Source organism: Haliotis rubra, unplaced genomic scaffold, assembly GCF_003918875.1.
Source record: "Haliotis rubra isolate DU_JTF1 unplaced genomic scaffold, ASM391887v1 Scf191, whole genome shotgun sequence".
In the NCBI taxonomy this organism is placed as follows: domain Eukaryota; kingdom Metazoa; phylum Mollusca; class Gastropoda; order Lepetellida; family Haliotidae; genus Haliotis; species Haliotis rubra.
The window spans coordinates 488,866-509,813 of NW_025765903.1; the positions used below are offsets into that span (position 1 = coordinate 488,866).

A 20,948-nucleotide genomic window follows, 5' to 3' on the forward strand; every position below is an offset into this window, starting at 1 on the left:
GTGAGATGCTGATCAGGATAGCTGGGATAGTGAGCGGGTGAGAGATGCTTGTCGAGGATAGTGGGCGGGTGAGATGTGTTGTTGAGGATAGTGAGCGGGTGAGAGATGTTGTTGAGGATAGTGGGCGGGTGAGAGGTGTTGTTGAGGATAGTGGGCGGGTGAGAGATGTTGTTGAGGATAGTGGGCGGGTGAGAGGTGTTGTTGAGGATAGTGAGCGGGTGAGAGGTGTTGTTGAGGATAGTGAGCGGGTGAGAGATGTTGTTGAGGATAGTGAGCGGGTGAGAGATGTTGTTCAGGATAGTGAGCGGGTGAGAGAGGATGTGGGCGGGTGAGAGATGTTGTTCGAGGATAGTGAGCGGGTGAGAGATGTTGATCGGGATAGTGAGCGTGTGAGAGATGTTGTTGAGGATAGTGGGCGGGTGAGAGGTGTTGTTCAGGATAGTCCTCGGGTGAGAGATGCTGATCAGGATAGTGAGCGGGTGAGAGATGTTGTTGAGGATAGTGGGCGGGTGAGAGGTGTTGTTCAGGATAGTGAGCGGGTGAGAGGTGTTGTCGAGGATAGTGGGCGGGTGAGAGGTGTTGTTCAGGATAGTGAGCGGGTGAGAGATGTTGATCAGGATACTGGGCGGGTGAGAGGTGTTGTTCAGGATAGTGGGCGGGTGAGAGGTGTTGATCAGAATAGTGGGCGGGTGAGAGGTGTTGTTCAGGATAGTGGGCGGGTGAGAGGTGTTGTTCAGGATAGTGGGCTGGGGAAGACATGGGGAAGACAGGGGAGTGAGACATTCAAAACGGAATCGAGTAGCAAGCCATTTTTTCCGTGTAAGCCCGATCGGTTGCAAAGCTTTATGTTTAGATAGTATTGAGGGCTTGCCCAACCCTTTTAGCAATAATCATGTGTAAACCTGGGCTTTTTTCCCCAATAGTAGCTACGCCCCTGTCTATGGATTGCAGATGGTACTAGGGAGGTGACGAGGTGATAGTGAGGGGTTAATGCGTGTGTGTGTTGTCCCATTGCACGAGGTGTAGAGATTGTCTATTGGCTATATCTAAGGTGCTTCTGTCCCACAGGGTCGGATCTGCGGGAATAACTGTACTAATCAACTCCAATGAATAATCACAAAACAGGGCCGTCGTGGACGTCAGCGTCGGTGTGTCCCCGCGAGGGTAATAAACCGTGATAAACGCAGCAGCCCAAGCAGTTCATCAGCAAGTGAGATAATGCGAAAGTATGGTGCCAGTAAACGTGACAAGACCAGTCGGTGTCGCCCTCTTGCGGATATCTGTTTCATTAAACACTACTGACAGGGGCAGCTAACTCTGGGTCTGTATCCACAGAATATTCACAGCACTAGGTTTTCAATACTAACAAACGCAAAGGTTGGAACAGTCCTTCTTTGCACGAATATAAAGGTGGGTACTGTCTGGCCACACGTCTATGTGGCCACGTCTACACTTAGTGACAGCGTTCAGCCTACACAAGAAGCAAAATCATGTAGTTTCCACCTCAGAATAGATTCAGATGAAAGTAGATCCATTGCGAATGACGGCTATATCATGCTAGCTATTTTAGCGTTAAAGATGTTTCTTTCCAAAAGGATCTGGAGGAAGTCCTTGAAAGGCGCGTGTCAGAGCATGCGCAGAGTAGTACATGCCAACAGTTCCACAAAGAACACCTAGAATAATAATAGTCACATCCAACGCGCGGTCAACCCGCGACAAAGTCGTCCATTTTATTTTCAGATGAAAGTAGCAGGGCCATACGAAGGACAGCATGGTTCCAGTGAAGCTCCCGATCAGACCCATCAGGAGGGCGAAATGTGGGATGAAGATGGCGAGCACTGTCGTCACCAGGACCAAGCCGAGTCGGAGACCAAGGGCCCACACCTTCAGCTGAAAGTTGTCGTCGATGCACGGTGAGAAGGGCGTGGTCGCCTTGCCTTGAAACATGGATGTCTGGATAAGATCGACGGCTGCAAAGTACGGCAGTGGATACGACAACATCGCCTTCGCTACGAGGATGAGATTAACCACGATCTTGAAGGACTGGGTGGGCAAGTTGTTGGTGATGACCTCCTTGGTAGCAAAGCCCCACGTCAAAAACCCGACGTAGGAAAATACTACTTTAAAGATGGCCGCTGCGACGTGGGTCCAGTGCATCATGCAGCTAAACTTGGATCTGTCCGTCAGGTTGCCTTCAAGCGTTGGGAGGAATATTTGAGAGGTGTAACTAAAGACCACAACGCCAAGAGAAATGGGGAAGGTCCAGATATCGATCCTGACCTGGACATCGCTCCAGCGCCACTCGCGGACCCGCGTCAAACAGTACACCAGAATCATGGCGTTGATGAGCATATGAGCCACGGAACACCAGAAGCTAAGCCAGGACACCCGTCGGAGACTCTGGAGGAACGCACACGCGAGTAGCGGCACTGTGCTGACCATGATCCACGAGCTGAGGTCCAGTGGACTATCCGGGAAGCTTCCGACAATCAGATCTCCACATAACAGGACGTACAAGATACAGGTCATCAACAGTTCAATAATCTGGGCGCAGTTGACCAGACGGGCGCCATAACGGGCACCCCACACGTGCTTGGCGATGTCCACGTAGCTGTTTCGTACCCGCACACGTCGTCCCTGTTCGTCCTCTTCATACAAACAGTTGACGAGGATCTTTCCCGTATGGCAGCAGATATATGCAATCACAACCATGGCAACCAGTGCCCAGTATCCACCCTGCAGCACAGCGTAGGGGAAACTCACGATGAACATGCCCTAAAACAGTAAAACAAATTATATTTAATTCAGTATACAGGCAATTCGACGAGGTTGCTTTACAAAGAATGCATGCGATGCTCTGCTATTGCAATTTAATAGCTTTGAGACACATTGACAGAAAATACGTCTATATGTTTTATAACGCAGCACGCAATATTCCATCAGTCTGTTAATGATCGAGCCTGGACCACACAATCCAGTGATTGACATCATGAGCATTGCGTTTGGGATACAGTGACATGCTTCAACCAAGTCGGCAAACCAACCAATGCTTTTAGTCACCTCTTGCGACAAGCATGGGCTGCTGAAGACCAATGCCTTCCCGGATCTTCACGGGTTCACAGAATATGTGATTCGGTGTATCTGGATGTCACGCGTATCAATTCTAGGCTGTTTAAAGTTTAGAGTGTAACGTTTCCGATAAAATGCTTGTCAGAGTTTAACGAAAGCATTGAATTACTTCGAAAAGACAGGGTAGCCTGGTGGTTCGAGCGATTGCTCGTCACGCCGAATGCCCGGGTTCGATTCTACACATGTGTACAATATGTCAAGCGTATTTCCGCTGTTATATTGCTGGAAAAAGACTCGTCAAACCATCCTCACTTACTCGACAGCTTTTATATCTTTTTTTCCGAGTTGTCATATTGACTGCATTGGTTGGAACGAATTACAAATTTCTTGCAATATTTTCTGATTTTATGAAACTGCTAACATGACAACTCCGACTCGAATATATCGGGTTTTAAGAAAGGCAATCGAAAACAGATCGATGGCACTATTTTACGAAAATAGCCCATTTCTATACACTGTGATGATGAGATCATCGGAAGTGTGGAAGCAGCCGAAACATTAAGGACGATAATGCAACATACGTTACACTGTCGGTGGAAACGACGGGGCGCTGAGGAGGCTTAGGGTAATATCATATGCAGAGAAAAATGAAATGACTGTTGCGCGCGTCAACATGAATGAGGTATGATATGTGAAGTGACACGTTGGCAATACCCCGCAACCGTGCCAACTGCACACACATGTGAGTAAAGAAGTACGACTGTAGTCTTTCACAGAAATTTAAAGCCAGTTATACATTATTCTGTTTCTTGAGATTTTCGACCCGTGAAGGTCCGGGTTAGAATGAGCCTTCAGTAACCCATGCTTTTCGTAAGGGGCAACTAACGGGATCGGATGGTCAGGCTCGCTGGCTTGCTTGACACATGTCATCGGTTCCCAATTGCGCAGAACGATGCTCATGCTGTTGATCACTGGATTGTCTGGCCCAGACTTGATTATTTACAGACCGCCGCCATATAGCTGGAATATTGCTGAGTGCGGCGTAAAACTAAACTCACACTCACTCTTGCGATTTTCTTTTAAAATTTACAGGCAAAGGTGAGAGGATTTTATGTTTTATGTATATTTCTAGTAGGTATCACATTTTGAAAAAAATCATTCTTATGTGAGCTCTTCTGGTCAAGTCCCCTGAGGGTCCACCATTACCCGAAGGTCATGGTGGCTCGGTTGTCATTCGAGTACCTCCATAGGCAAGGTAAAGGCAAACACAGTTCAAGAACAGACCATAATCCCTGAGCTCCTTTTCCTGAATTTCAGTTTTGAGCTGGATGAATAAATCCCTTGACATTACAAATTGTGTGTAAAAAATCAGAGTTGGAACATTATGTTAAAAATGTCTACAATGGATGGGCCATTTTAAAGGCGAGCGGTTTCAAAAAAATAAATAAAGAAACTATTTTTTAAAAACCTTTTTATCGTTATTTATTTTTGTTTCACCTATGTGTGAGCGGCAGTATGCTAAGGTATGTGGTATTGATGCTGTTGGTGATGCTGATGCTTCTGATGTTCTTGCACCCTCCGGGTTAGAATTGGTCTCCATCGACCCATGCTTGTCGTAAGAGGCGACTAACGGGATCGGGTGGTCAGACTCGCTGACATGGTTGACACATGTCATCGTATCCCAAGTGCTTAGATCGATGCTCATGCTGTTGATCACATGATTGTCCAGACTCGATTATTTACAGACCGCCGCCATATAGCTGGAATATTGCTGAGTGCGGCGTAAAAATAAACACACTCACTCACTCAGATGCTCTTGATACTGTAGATGGTATGTAACATCTCGTAGTGACCCACCTGAATGGCATTGGTGACGTTCCAACCCGCCTGCCACTCTGAGATCTTGTTGCGGGGGTGTGAGGACATCTCCACCTCGTCCGCCTGCTCCATTTCGTCCTCTCCCCCCTCCCTGCTGTACCCCCTCCCCAGGGACGCCAGGTTGTGACCGGTCCCGTTTTCCAGCACCGACATCTCTCGCTCAGCCTCGGAACACTTGGCGAAGTTCACCGTCTCCTCGGTCGTCCTCGTACGTCGTGGAAGAAGCGAACGAGCAGATTGCACGAGACCCAGTGTCCGGTTCCGCCACCCCCCGGACTCCATGCTTCCCCGGCCCCTCTCCGTACCCGTCAACGTGTTCAACGACACCAACTTCATGCTGTACTGCTGCAAGAAACAAATACATCTATATTATACATCTATCAGAATAAATGGGTGTGTCATTGACTGAAGTGGCCTGAAATACAATAGTGAGTGTGAGTGAGTTTAGTTTTACGCCGCACTCAGCAATATTCCAGCTATATGGCGGCGGTCTGTAAATAATCGAGTCTGGACCAGACAATCCAGTGATCAACAACATGAGCATCGATATGCGCAATTGGGAACGAATCAGCGAGCCTGACCACCCGATCCCGATAGTCGCCTCTTACGACACGTATGGGTTACGGAGGTTCATTCTAACCCGGACCTTCACGTGTGCTGAAATACAATAAACATCTTTTGACTTTGAAAAAGTGGGTTTTGACGACGCAGTGAACAGTATTAGAGTTTAATGAATGCATGAGTCTGATTTGGGAGTAAAACCTGGAGTGATGCAGGTCTTTTGTCACTTTGGTGAAACACACGAGCATGGTGCTGAGAAACATGGAAACACAATCGGGTTTAACCGGGATTCGAACCCAAGATCGTGGCGGGCACAAGAGACACAACACTGCATAGCCTTGCCCCTAGACAGCTGGATGATACCTCCAGTGCAATAGACTGACTGATGAATGCGACGCCGCATTAGATGATTCCAAACTCACGGCGGGGGACACCAGACAAGAAGCAATAGAAGTTTAGGGAACAGGAAGTTGCGTTTTGTGATCACGTGGTCAATGGTCGCGTGATCAAGTGCTGGGTGGATAAAATACAAACAAACAGCGAAGCATTTTGCGCTTGGAAGTCAAGTTACTTTTGTTGTGAACATATCGAATGAGTTTGGTATATTGATATTACACACTTGTATACCCAAAGATTTTTAAATGTATTAGATGCCCTTGATCTTTCTACATGTTGTGCACGTTTAAAAACATAGTTCGGATCCCTGAGAAGATCATACTAGAGACACACCCAAGGGACATCACACCATATAAACAACTCTACTCTGACAGGTTCTACTACACTAAATGAGATTCGCTTGCTCGCTGAGCCGGACCGTATATAACAAGTTAAGAGAGACAGAGACATGTGACAGGTGTGATTGATGAAATAGTGTAAGATGTTTATGTTTTTTAAAAGCACATCCAACCAGTAATTAAAACTAACCACAATTTTAAGTATTTAGTGCTGTCATTTTAATCACCATGACTTGTACTTATTGTGTGTACAGATATTTTCAGGTAGGTGAACTGGGGTTGATGTGTTTCGCTTCCTGTGCTCGCAAAACAAGCCGGACAAGTTGGCCAGATATTGCGTTTTATTGTAGTTTAAAGGCCAGAGTGGACCCATGTGTACATGGAATGACTGTTGATAGCCTGGATAATTTAACATATAAGGTTACAATAGAAGTCTATGGGAAAACATTTGGTGTTTTGTAACCTGAAAGCGTTTATATCAACAACGTAGTCACGAACTGTTATTTCGTATAAACGTTGAAGACGAGTGAAGAACTTCCGGTTTAGCTTCAGGGACTTCCGGTTACTCAACCTTGACCTCAGTGTATGAAATCTTGGTAGGTGGCCTATGTAATCATCGCCAAGCGTGAACTAGTGGAAGTGAGTAATCAGTTGTTAGATTAAGGTAGATCGTACAACCAGCAGACGGGTTCAAGGGGAACTGGGTCAATACAATTAGCACATAACGCAAGATTGATTCAAGTCACTGAAAACCAACCTTGTTGTACGTTTCTTTACATATTGCAAAAACCAAGCATCTACTAAACACACACCGGCTGTAAAATCGTTCATCCAATTCTAATCCAGAACTGGAAATGAACACAAATGAGAACCAATCTATCAATAAAGCTCTGAATCAAAATAACTGTCACCCTTATATTTGAAATGGACATGGATTTGAGAAAACGAAACGGACGTTTGTCAGTTTAATGCATGTAAGCATTTGACGTATTGTCTGTGTAGTTGAGAATGACTGCAAGGACGTTGCAACTGAGTATCACGTCAGACTGGTATCCGGTTCTGTCATGTGATCACACGCCTCGAGAACACCATACATCATGATGCCAACTGACTACTCAAGCTGGATATTTGTTGAGAGATCACGGGCATCCGGCCAGGAGGCTGTCAGGCTGACTGACAAGCCAACATTTACGACATACTTGCTTTATAAGTAGGATGTGTGCGGCATAAATGGAATAACAGAATTCACGATGGTGTTATCTGCATGTTATTTTCATTCGTTAATGATGTTATTTCTATCGAGAGCATCATTTCACGTATTACAAAATTCGTCGTTGGTTTATTTAATGTAAGTGTCGTTTTACATAATTAAACGTGCCTGTAGTCTGTGAGACAGCTATATATCTGTTTTCTGTTAACAATAGATTCAATGCAAGAATATGTGTTGCAATAGATTTATATACGACGAAAGGGACTCGAATATCACAGCACACTTGACAAACTCTCAGATAACAGTTTAAACAGCAAAGAAACAAAGGGGAAGATGAACAGTCTATTGACCTTTTCACTCTACTGCAAGAAGTTTAAAGATAAATTTAAACATAAAAGAATAAGAAAGAAATTGTTTAACATTTTACTGTATGTTCCTTAGCAAGGTGTTTGTTTTTTCATGCTTTATGGTTTTATGCCCCTTTAACAATATTCCATCGATATCACGGCGGGGAACACCAGAAATGGGCTTCACACATTGTACTCGAATCGAACCCGGGTCTTCAGCGTGACGAGCGGTGGCTTTCACCATTCGCCACCCTAACCCCCCACCCCGTTTTTCATATGCTTATCAATGTCTTGTGACAAATTTTGTAACTCTCCCCAAAAACGGGTACTACAAAAGATAATAGCTGATACAGAAATTGATAAGAAAAAGAAAGGAGCAGGTGTAACATGACATTGGCAGAGTATTGTAAAGGTACTGACAACCAAGAAAGACGACATGTCTGTGTAGTAAAAGAATGAACGTATGATATGACTTGATCAATAACATGTCCTGCCTCTAGGACTGGTCAAACATCTGTTAATACAGAATGGCGTTGTCCGAATCAATCTTCCATAGTTTTAGAGAGTTTTGACCACTTCTTTTGCATCGCCAAGCCCTGTTCGGCTACCGTAGCGGGTGGCCTGTGTCTTGCACTTATCCCGATGACATCCCAGACGTGGCCCCTGCCGGAAAGGTCAGCATGACTCATAGATGGCCATTGTACTCGGGTGATGTTTTGCTGCTGGAAACAGGCAGTTAGTATACCTGGACGGTGGGCTAGATTTTGGTGCCTTTTGACAAAACTAGTTGTTGACAAAACAGTTCCCATCATGGCGCCAAGAGAGCACAACTACTGGCGCAAGTATGGTATTAGATCTATCTCAGATGGTAGATTCAAAATTTAGATTCAGATTCTGAACCTGATGAAATCAAGACTTGCATCATTTAAGACTTTAACATTGCATAAATGACTGGGTGGAAGAGAAAATAATGTGCTTGAGGGACTGTGAGACAGACTAGTATGTTATGTCGGTAGTACCGTCCAGTGACCTTCTATGAACAGTACTATTTAGCTTTGTTTGTTTGTTGCAACATAATGACACCCATTGTTTGTTGCTTAACGCCGCACTCAGTAATATTCCAGCTATATGGCGGCGGTCTGTAAATAATCGTGTCTGGACCAGACAATCCAGTGATCAAGTGCATGAACATCAATCTACGCAACTGGGATACGATTACGTCTGTCAACCTAATCAGCGAGTCTGACCACCCGATCCCGTCAGTCTTCTCTTACGATAAGCATGGGTTGCTGAAGACCAATTTTAACCCGGATCTTCACGGGTAGTACCAGTAAGCGACCATTCATCGTGACCCCTCCCCATATCATTACAGATCAACCCTCAAATACGTCATGCTGCCTGAAGTTGAAGTTCACAAGACGTTTGTATGAATGCTACCAGACACGTCCTCGCAAATTCAGATAGTCTAGAGAAAATCTGGACATAGCTGGCACCAGATCATCGGCAATACAGTCTCTACACACTATTGGCGTCTGGATATATTTGTTGACGGTGGTACCGTTGTACACGTGATCGCCGAGCATAGACTGTAACGTGGTTGCCGAGCATAGACTGTGATGTGGTCGTCGAGCATGGACTGTAACGTAGTCGCCGTGCATAGACTGTAACGTGGTCGTCGAGCATAGGCTGTAACGTGGTCGCCGAGCATAGACTGTAACATGGTCACCGAGCATAGACTGTAACGTGGTCGTCGAGCAGAGACTGTAGCGTGGTCGCCAAGTTTTATTCGTCTGTTAATTAACTTTAGTTCCAGTGGCTTGGCGCAAGTAGACAGCTGTTTGGACTGGATTTCTGAACGCCTGGTTTCTGATCAATCGACCTTGGGCTTTGACGTCCTATGCAGGGCCCATAGCTAACGCTTTCTGACTGCAGAAGTTTGTTACAAAGTCTGCGCCTCACAGACTGAGACATATTGAATATATAGGTCCCTCTCACTGAGTTCTACCGGTTTGAAGCAAGCTCATATCGCGTAGGCGTTCATAAGGGGAAGACGACTCCATGCCAATCTGATCCAGGTATTACATTAAAGCAAGAACAGAGAGTTTACGGCAACTGTCGATCATTAAGTGAGCGCGTTAACAACCTGTCAATGAGTGATCTTTTAGGTTTTGGACCCCGAAACCGTTCTCGCAGCCGGTCATTTTTCAAAGCCGATAATATTTCATTCCATGAATTTGTACTTCTTTTGGGAGGTATATGTACATATACAATAGCCAAACACGCAACACTTGACTTCATTTATTTTTTGTGTGTGAACTAGCGCTTGACGTCTGCAGGCAGAGCGTGAACAGGCTGTGGGCATGATGGAGACAAGCAGACGTCAGCGTGCACTGACATACGCTCAATATTTCGCAGTCTATGATTAACAGACATTGGGAAGGGTACCAACTAACTTGAAAATGTTGACGATCGACCCCGTTCAGGGCGTCCCAGGTCAAGAGTATAGGGTCGATCCGAAACCGACTCTACGAAATCGAGCTCAAACGGTGAATGAAATTGCTGCAAATTTTCACCAGGCTGCCGTAGAACGAGTTACGGGATCAACGATTAGAAATCGTCTACATACAGCTCGCTTCTATGCTAGACGTTGCACCTTTCCGTCAAATCATCACATTGGCAGCAGACGTCATTGGTGCACGCAACATAATGACATCTTTTGTTTGTTCCTTTAACGTCGCTCGCAGCAATATTCCAGGTACATGTTGGCTGTAAATAATCGAGTCTGGACCAGACAATCCTGTGATCAACAGCATCGATCTACGCAGCTGGGACGGTCTGACTGAGTTTAGTTTTACGCCGATTTTAGCTATATTCCAGAAATATCACGGTGGGGGACACCAGAAATCCGCTTCACACATTGTACCCGTGTGGGGAAATTGAACCCGGGTCTTCGGCGTGACGAGGCAACGCTTTAACCACTAGGCTACCCCACCGCCCCTACGCAGCTGGGAAACGATGACGTGTGTCAACCAAGTCAGCGAGCCTGACCACCCGATCCCGTTAGTCGTCTTTCACAAGCATGGGTTGCTGAAGACCAGGTCTAACCCTGATCATCACGGGTGACACCCTTCTTGTTCTATGTGCAAGGCGTGCTGGTTGACCTTTTGTCTTTCAGGACGCCAACGGTCGAGTTCACCTTGCAGGAATCATGATTGCACACCCTCAGTAGTGCAGCTTTTTACACCTAGCCCTTTCAAGGTCGCTGGCGGTCATTGCGCCTACTGTCATCCAACTCTACTGGTTGTACTGTGTTCCAAATTCGGTTGTTATCTATATCATACAGTATTACTAGATACCCATTGCTCGATATCTCTATTTCCGAGTGTCCCTTACGTGTTTGAAATAGAATACTGTCAAATCCGAAATCTTTTATGTCAATCTGTGACAAAAAATCTCCTGTTTTATCGATACTACCAGATGTGCAGAATAAGGATATGATACTTTTGAAGAGAGGCTAATATCCATCTCAAGCTTGATCTCTGGCGTTAAGGACAAATTATGCGCAAACTGCACACATTTGATCCCAGTTAACCCAAAGGCTAGAACAAGAACAGACATATGACCATCTTATCTCACCGGGTACCCATTCACTGATGGGGAAAAATAGGCAATTTTGCCCCATCTTTGTGAGGCAGGGCACAAGCTGGGGTCAAACTGCCAAACACGGTACCCTTGTAAGCACTCTCCCTGACCAGCTTCAACTGATTTGACACGAGCTCTATGTCCAGGACCACGCACCACCACAAATAATGATGATTCATAGAGACACTGTTAGATCTGTAAAGGGGAGATATATGCCGCGTTTCGTCGAATGATTAAAATCGTGTGAATACTCTCGGCCCAAACTATCTTCAGTGTTACTTATTTGGAACACACTGTGGGAATTCTGTGTGACCTTTATTATCTTCCGTGTTACTTATATCGAACACATTGTGGGAATTCTGTGTGACCTGTTTTATCTTCCGTGTTACTTATATCGAACACACCGTGAGAATTCTGTGTGACTTGTATTATCTTCCGTGTTACTTATATCGAACACACTGTGGGAATTCTGTGTGACCTGTTTTATCTTCCGTGTTACTTATATCGAACACACTGTAAGAATTCTGTGTGACCTATTTTATCTTCTGTGTTACTTATATCGAACACACTGTGAGAATTCTGTGTGACCTGTTTTATCTTCCGTGTTACTTATATCGAACACACACACTGTGAGAATTCTGTGTGACCTGTATTATCTTCCGTGTTACTTATATCGAACACACTGTGAGAATTCTGTGTGACCTGTATTATCTTCCGTGTTACTTATATCGAACACACTGTGGGAATTCTGTGTGACCTGTATTATCTTCCGTGTTACTTATATCGAACACACTGTGAGAATTCTGTGTGACCTGTATTATCTTCCGTGTTACTTATATCGAACACACTATGGGAATTCTGTGTGACCTGTATTATCTTCCGTGTTACTTATATCGAACACACTGTGGGAATTCTGTGTGACCTGTATTATCTTCCGTGTTACTTATATCGAACACACTATGGGAATTCTGTGTGACCTGTATTATCTTCCGTGTTACTTATATCGAACACACTATGGGAATTCTGTGTGACCTGTATTATCTTCCGTGTTACTTATATCGAACACACTGTGGGAATTCTGTGTGACCTGTATTATCTTCCGTGTTACTTATATCGAACACACTGTGGGAATTCTGTGTGACCTGTATTATCTTCCGTGTTACTTATATCGAACACACTGTGGGAATTCTGTGTGACCTGTATTATCTTCCGTGTTACTTATATCGAACACACTGTGGGAATTCTGTGTGACCTGTATTATCTTCCGTGTTACTTATATCGAACACACTGTGGGAATTCTGTGTGACCTGTATTATCTTCCGTGTTACTTATATCGAACACACTGTGGGAATTCTGTGTGACCTGTATTATCTTCCGTGTTACTTATATCGAACACACTATGGGAATTCTGTGTGACCTGTATTATCTTCCGTGTTACTTATATCGAACACACTGTGGGAATTCTGTGTGACCTGTATTATCTTCCGTGTTACTTATATCGAGAACACACTATGGGAATTCTGTGTGACCTGTATTATCTTCCGTGTTACTTATATCGAACACACTGTGGGAATTCTGTGTGACCTGTATTATCTTCCGTGTTGCTTATATCGAACACACTGTGGGAATTCTGTGTGACCTGTGTTACTTATATCGAACACACTTATGGGAATTCTGTGTGACCTGTATTATCTTCCGTGTTACTTATATCGAACACACTGTGGGAATTCTGTGTGACCTGTATTATCTTCCGTGTTACTTATATCGAACACACTTCGTGGGAATTCTGTGTGACCTGTATTATCTTCCGTGTTACTTATATCGAACACACTGTGGGAATTCTGTGTGACCTGTATTATCTTCCGTGTTACTTATATCGAACACACTGTGGGAATTCTGTGTGACCTGTATTATCTTCCGTGTTACTTATATCGAACACACTGTGGGAATTCTGTGTGACCTGTATTATCTTCCGTGTTACTTATATCGAACACACTGTAAGAATTCTGTGTGACCTACTTATTATCTTCCGTGTTACTTATATCGAACACACTATGGAATTCTGTGTGACCTGTTTTATCTTCCGTGTTACTTATATCGAACACACTGTGGGAATTCTGTGTGACCTGTTTTATCTTCCGTGTTACTTATATCGAACACACTGTGAGAATTCTGTGTGACCTGTATTATCTTCCGTGTTACTTATATCGAACACACTGTGAGGGAATTCTGTGTGACCTGTATTATCTTCCGTGTTACTTATATCGAACACACTGTGAAATTCTGTGTGACCTGTTTTATCTTCCGTGTTACTTATATCGAACACACTGTGAGAATTCTGTGTGACCTGTTTTATCTTCCGTGTTACTTATATCGAACACACTGTGGGAATTCTGTGTGACCTGTTTTATCTTCCGTGTTACTTATATCGAACACACTGTGAGAATTCTGTGTGACCTGTATTATCTTCCGTGTTACTTATATCGAACACACTGTGAGAATTCTGTGTGACTTGTATTATCTTCCGTGTTACTTATATCGAACACACTGTGGGAATTCTGTGTGACCTGTATTATCTTCCGTGTTACTTATATCGAACACACTATGGGAATTCTGTGTGACCTGTTTTATCTTCCGTGTTACTTATATCGAACACACTGTGGGAATTCTGTGTGACCTATTTTATCTTCCGTGTTACTTATATCGAACACACTGTGAGAATTCTGTGTGACCTGTTTTATCTTCCGTGTTACTTATATCGAACACACTATGGGAATTCTGTGTGACTTGTATTATCTTCCGTGTTACTTATATCGAACACACCGTGGGAATTCTGTGTGACCTGTTTTATCTTCCGTGTTACTTATATCGAACACACGGTGAGAATTCTGTGTGACCTATTTTATCTTCTGTGTTACTTATATCGAACACACTGTGAGAATTCTGTGTGACCTATTTTATCTTCTGTGTTACTTATATCGAACACACTGTGAGAATTCTGTGTGACCTATTTTATCTTCCGTGTTACTTATATCGAACACACTGTCGGAATTCTGTGTGACCTGTTTTATCTTCCGTGTTACTTATATCGAACACACCGTGGGAATTCTGTGTGACCTGTTTTATCTTCCGTGTTACTTATATCGAACACACTGTGAGAATTCTGTGTGACCTATTTTATCTTCTGTGTTACTTATATCGAACACACTGTGAGAATTCTGTGTGACCTATTTTATCTTCTGTGTTACTTATATCGAACACACTGTGAGAATTCTGTGTGACCTGTTTTATCTTCCGTGTTACTTATATCGAACACACTGTGGGAATTCTGTGTGACCTGTATTATCTTCCGTGTTACTTATATCGAACACACTGTGGGAATTCTGTGTGACCTGTATTATCTTCCGTGTTACTTATATCGAACACACTGTGGGAATTCTGTGTGACCTGTATTATCTTCCGTGTTACTTATATCGAACACACTGTGAGAATTCTGTGTGACCTGTATTTTATCTTCAGTGTTACTTATATCGAACACACTGTGGGAATTCTGTGTGACTTGTATTTTCTGTTACCCTTATATATTTTGTGAAAAATATTGCAAATTATAAATGTAGTCTTGATACTGAATGGTATTCAACGTCGCGTCCGGAATTTTAAACTTACCGAGCGACGTGCATGCGCCTGTGTGCGTGTGTGCGTGCGTGCGTGCTTGCGTATGCATATATCTGCTTGAACTGAGCACCGTGTCACAGAGAAACAAACACGTCATCTGTAGAACCCCTCTATAACGGTATATAGTGGCACCGCCTACTGTGTCCACACCAGGTGCCCTGGTTGAATACCTCTACACACTTCGACGGAGGTTCCTTCTGGTTCTTGTGGAATACCTGAGACGATTACAACTGATCAATATTTGTTTTACAGCTCAGCTGGAAGCAGTGTGAGTGTGCGGCGGAAGCTTATTAAGGATGTTCTTTATAGAGGCGGAGTTATTGCGCAATCTGGGTTCTGTGTATGCATTAAGGTATGAAGTGTGGTGGCTTCATGCTCAACGAGTATGTATAACTATGTGCGCAATTTGTGCACCCTTTAATGTGTTCATTGTGTCTGTCTACGTATAGTTGGTGAAGCTATGGTGTAAATTTTGGCGTGAAGCTATTGTCTCTCATGCTAGTGTGTAGCTGTGTATTTTATTTTATATGAGAAGTTTTTTTATAGCTGATGCGTTTTATTTTTGAGTGAGAAGCTATGGGGTGTGTTTCATTTTGTGAGACTATTATGTAGCTAGCTGGTATGTGTTTTATTTTGTATTTCAGAAGCTGTTGTGTAGCTGGCATGTGTTTTATTTTGTTAAGAAGCTATTGTGTTGTGAGAAGCTATTGTGTAGCTGGCATGTATTTCATTTTGTGTAAGAATTGCTGGCATTGTTTCATTTTGTGTAAGACGCCATTGTGTAGCTGGCATGTGTTTCATTTTGTGTAAGAAGCTATTGTGTAACTGGTATTATGTAGCTGATATGTAGCTTTGCGTTTCATTTTGTGTGAGAGCTATTGTGTAGCTTATATGGTCCATTTTGTGTGAGAAGCTATTGTGTAGCTGGTATGTGTTTTATTTTGTGTAAGAAGCTATTATGTAACTGGCATGTGTTTCGTTTTGTGTAGGAAGCTATTGTGTATCTGGTATGTGTTTCATTTTGTATGAGAAGCTATTGTGTAGCTGGCATGTGTTTTATTATGTGTGAGAAGCTATTGTGTAGCTTGTATGTGTTTCATTTTGTGAGAAGCTATTGTGTAGCTAATATGTGTTTCATTTTGTGTGAGAAGCTATTGTGTAACTGGTATGTATTTCATTTTGTGTAAGAAGCTATTGTGTAGCTGATATGTGTTTCATTTTGTGTGAGAAGTTATTGTGTAGCTTATATGGTCCATTTTGTGTGAGAAGGTATTGTGTAGCTGGTATGTGTTTTATTTTGTGTAAGAAGCTATTGTGTAGCTGGCATGTGTTTCGTTTTGTGTAAGAAGCTATTGTGTATCTGGTATGTGTTTCATTTTGTATGGGAAACTATTGTGCAGCTGGCATGTGTTTTATTTTGTGTAAGAAGCTATTGTGTAGCTGGCATGTGTTTTATTTTGTGTAAGAAGCTATTGTGTAACTGGTATGTATTTCATTTTGTGTGAGGAGCTATTGTGTAGCTGGCATGTATTTCATTTTGTGTAAGACGCTATTGTGTAGCTGGCATGTGTTTCATTTTGTGTAAGACGCTATTGTGTAGCTGGCATGTGTTTTATTTTGTGTAAGAAGCTATTGTGTAACTGGTATGTATTTCATTTTGTGTGAGAAGCTATTGTGTAGCTGATATGTGTTTCATTTTGTGTAAGAAGCTATTGTGTAGCTGGCAAGTGTTTCATTTTGTGAGAAGCTATTGTGTAGCTGGCATGTGTTTTATTTTGTGTAAGAAGCTATTGTGTAACTGGTATGTATTTCATTTTGTATGAGAAGCTATTGTGTTGCTGGTATGTATTTTATTTTGTGTAAGAAGCTATTGTGGAACTGGTATGTGTTTTATTTTGTGTGAGAAGCTATTGTGTAACTGGTATGTGTTTTATTTTGTGTGAGAAGCTGTTGTGCAGCTGATATGTTTCATTTTGTGTGAGAAGCTATTGTGTAGCTATTGTGTAGCTGGCATGTGTTTTATTTTGTGTAAGTAGCTATTGTGTAGCTGGCATGTGTTTCATTTTGTAGGAGAAGCTATTGTGTTGCTGGTATGTATTTCATTTTGTGTAAGAATCTATTGTGTAACTGGTATGTGTTTTATTTTGTGTGAGAAGCTATTGTGTAACTGGTATGTGTTATTTTGTGTGAGAAGCTGTTGTGCAGCTGATATGTTTCATTTTGTGTGAAAAGCTATTGTGTAACTGGCATGTGTTTCATTTTGCGTGAGAAGCTATTATGTTGCTGGTATTTGTTTCATTTTGTGTGAGAAGGTAATATGTTGCTGGTATGTGCTTCAATTTGCGTGAGAAGCTATTATGTTGCTGGTATGCGTTTCATTTTGTGTGAGAAGCTATTATGTATGTTGCTGGTGAGGAAGCTAGAAGCTATTATGTTGCTTGTATGTGTTTCATTTTGTGTGAGAAGCTATTATGTTGCTGGTATGTCTTTCATTTTGTGTGACAAGCTATTATGTTGCTGGTATGTGTTTCATTTTGTGTTAGAAGCTATTATGTTGCTGGTATGTGTTTCAGTTTGTGTGAGAAGATATTGTGTAGCTGGTATGTGTTTCAAGCTGTGTTTGTGGCTGTTGCGTGCGAAGTCGTGTTGTGTGTCAGGAGCAAATTGTGTAGGTGTTTGTGAGCCGAGGTGAAATGGGGTTTAACGTCGTACTTTAAAATATTTCGCTCATATGACGATGTGCATTCGTGTGTATGTGTGGCTGCTTGTACTAGCCCAGACTGAAGCTGGTTTTATAGTGCTAGCTCACTGAGATACCACGCCGCAGTTAAGCATGAATACCCCACTCGGACACATTACACTGACTCCGATCCAACCAGTCCTTGTTTTACCCATTAATGCCGAGCGCCAGCTAGGGACCAACAAGTACCATATTTTAACGCCTTTTGGTATGACGGGGCCGGTGATCGAACACGCGACCTTCGACAGGGGCGGTTAGGTGTTTGTGAGAATCTATTGTGTAGGTGTGTGTGAAACTATTGTGTAGGTGTGTGCGTAAGAACCTTTTGTGTAAGTGTGTGAGAAGCTATTGTGTAGGTGTTTGTGTGAAGCCATTGTGTATGTGAGTGTGGACCTATTGTGTAGGACTGTGTGAAGCTATTGTTTAGGTGTGTGCGTAAGAAGCTATTGTGTAGGTGTGTGTGTGAGAAGCTATTGTGTAGGTGTGTGTGTGAAGCTATTGTGTAGGTGTGTGAGAGAGAGAAGCTGTCGTGTAGGTGTGTGTGAGAAGCTATTGTGTAGGTGGGTGTGTGAAGCTATTGTGTAGGTGTGTGTGAGAAGCTATTGTGTAGGGTGTGTGTGTGAAGCTATTGTGTAGGTGGGTGTGTGAGAAGCTATTGTGTAGGTGTGTGTGAGATGCTATTGTGTAGGTGTGTGTGTGTGTGAAGCTATTGTGTAGATGTGTGAGAGAAGCTATTGTGTAGGTGTGTGAGAAGCTATTGTGTAGGTGTGTGTGAGATGCTATTGTGTAGGTGTGTTTGAGAAGCTATTGTGTAGGTGTGTTTGAGATGCTATTGTGTAGGTGTGTGTGAGATGCTATTGTGTAGGTGTGTTTGAGAAGCTATTGTGTAGCTGATATGTGTCATTTATGGAGTGTGATGTCAAGAAGGATTATGTGAATGAATAGTATGAGAGACACCTGATGTGATAAATAGTGTGAATGGCACGTGATAAATTATTATGAGAGACACAGACGTGATGAAATGGTGTGACTGACACATGATACATGATACATTAGAATAAAAATTCATGCATAATAAAATAATATGAAAGAGACACCTGTCATTTGAGATAATAGCGTGATATAATATATGGTGTAATATGATATGAAATGGCAGCTTGTTTTGGGCTGGAACGTTTATTTAGTGTTCGCAGCAAGCTAAATGATAGAAGAAAACCACTGTGATATCCAGACATTCCAAGATGAACTGAAAACGATCGAAATTGAAACTGTCCGATAGAGATCATTTTATACAACGGAGGCAAAGTCTGTTTGCTCAACACAAAATACGTACTGCTGCCTTCAACAAGTTATTGTCAAAAACAACAACTTTGCGTCACAGCTGCATTGGAATTATATTCATCTCAACGGATGACATGACAGTCGACTTGGTCACCGATAAATTGAGTGGAATGAACTGATTAATAAAAAACTAAAGAAAAAAAACAACAATCCAATAAAAACCCAACTTCATATATGCTCTGGTGAACTTCGAATCCCAGTTTGATTCACGATTGTGAATGAGCACCAAACCTCCTGCTTGTGGGTGCCACCAAAATGGTTAATGTCTGGAACCTAGATCCCATCTTTTTATGTCCCCCATGGGTTCTCACGATGGACACTATTAATTACAATCTATTCTTGGAAAGCTCTCTGGTTGGCTGTCAAGGAAAGACCAGGTCAGTACTTTGGGGACGACAAGAGTTTACCGTACATATTTACTCTGCCTAATGGTGTGATGGTTGATAGAATGTCCCCTGACCCAAGAGGCCATTGGACATATACCAGTTGAACGAATCTTTGGCTTCGAACTAAAACACATTTCCTATTTACTCTTGTGAGAGGTTAGGCATTCAGTTAGTAATTCGCTAAAAACTTGCTAAATCTATTTCAAGTGCTATGTAAATTTACAGTATTTACTTTATGGATAACAACTTGTTTATTGCACAGAGCGACGTTTCGGTGTACATTCATTTTGATAACATTGTAAGAATCTTGACCGAAAGGTCGCTCTGTGCAATAAACAAGAAGCTGTTATCCATAAATTCGTATGCTTGATTATTGACTCACCAGCTTATAGAATGCCATCAACCAATTATATTTACAATGATTTAACTTACATCCAGAAGTTATGAGAGAATGGTAAATTTAGGGAAAGGCGATAAAAGAAAGTGATTGTTTAAGAATTATTAAGAAGTAGGTACATGACGGAGAGTAAAGAAAATCCTGATGAAGCTGTTCGTGACTGATTATGGTGCAAGGTGAACCTCTATCTAGAATCGGGAGATAATTGACGTCAATCTGATCTAGGTGTAATGGATGCGAGCATTAGCTATGGAAATCTGGACTTACCGTGAAGGGAATCACAGAGCTGCCTCTGCCATCGTCGTGATTGAGCCGGAGTTTGCGATGACCGACCGTCCGCCTGAGAGTCTGTGGTGTCGTATGCCCCAGCAAGTGCCAATGAAGAGTGGTGACCTCTAGATGTGATTGAGAAACTGTCGGACAGCGATGGAGGGAGTCGAGATCGATGTAGAACCACCCTCTCCCTGGCTCCCCGCGCTCCTCTCAGTGCTAGTAATTACCGCCAGTCTTGGCGAAGAGATGTCGCCAGCTGCACGGCTCCGTATTGGAGCTCCCGATATTGCTCCTGCTCTGACGCCGGCTCAACCGTATCGACCGTACGATTCCAATAAACTCACGACAAAGTTGTCGTCCAAAAATTGACGACTAGGGGTTTAAAGAATGGGTTGCAATGTCAATTAGGCGAGAAGAATTGACGTGGTTCGATTAAATAGTTGTTAATAATGATAGCTTTGGATGCTGGAGCTGTCAGATTTTGGTGAGGTATGCACACAGTGGCGTCTTGGTTGCGAGCTGGCCGTATAATGACATCATGTGTCACAACCACGGTGGCAACGTGGACAGAAGCTGCGTGGGTGGCGCGGAATAGGTGTTTGTATCCTAACCTGGGGGGAGGGGAAGGCGTTGGGGATGGGGAGGTACTTAGGATGGTTCTTAGGGTGGTTAGGATGTGGGTTCTGGGGATGGTC

General features: G+C 43.0%; 1 protein-coding gene across 1 annotated transcript; it reads right to left on the reverse strand.

Moving 5' to 3' along the window:
* Positions 1-915: 915 nt before the first annotated feature.
* Positions 916-20,473, reverse strand: LOC124274454 (vesicular inhibitory amino acid transporter-like). Its single transcript, XM_046709817.1, has 3 exons — positions 20,248-20,473; positions 4,927-5,292; positions 916-2,775 (listed from the first exon to the last, which is right to left on the reverse strand). The coding sequence occupies exons 2-3, from the start codon at positions 5,281-5,283 to the stop codon at positions 1,573-1,575; spliced, it is 1,560 nt and encodes a 519-aa protein (XP_046565773.1). The 5' UTR covers positions 5,284-5,292; positions 20,248-20,473; the 3' UTR covers positions 916-1,572.
* Positions 20,474-20,948: the final 475 nt, after the last annotated feature.

Excerpts from the sequence above, each read along its gene's own strand:
- LOC124274454 (XM_046709817.1), bottom strand. The coding sequence starts at position 5,283 with ATGAAGTTGGTGTCGTTGAACACGTTGACGGGTACGGAGAGGGGCCGG. Across the intron at positions 2,776-4,926 it reads ACGTCACCAATGCCATTCAG|GGCATGTTCATCGTGAGTTT; the intron begins GTGGGTCACTAC and ends TTACTGTTTTAG.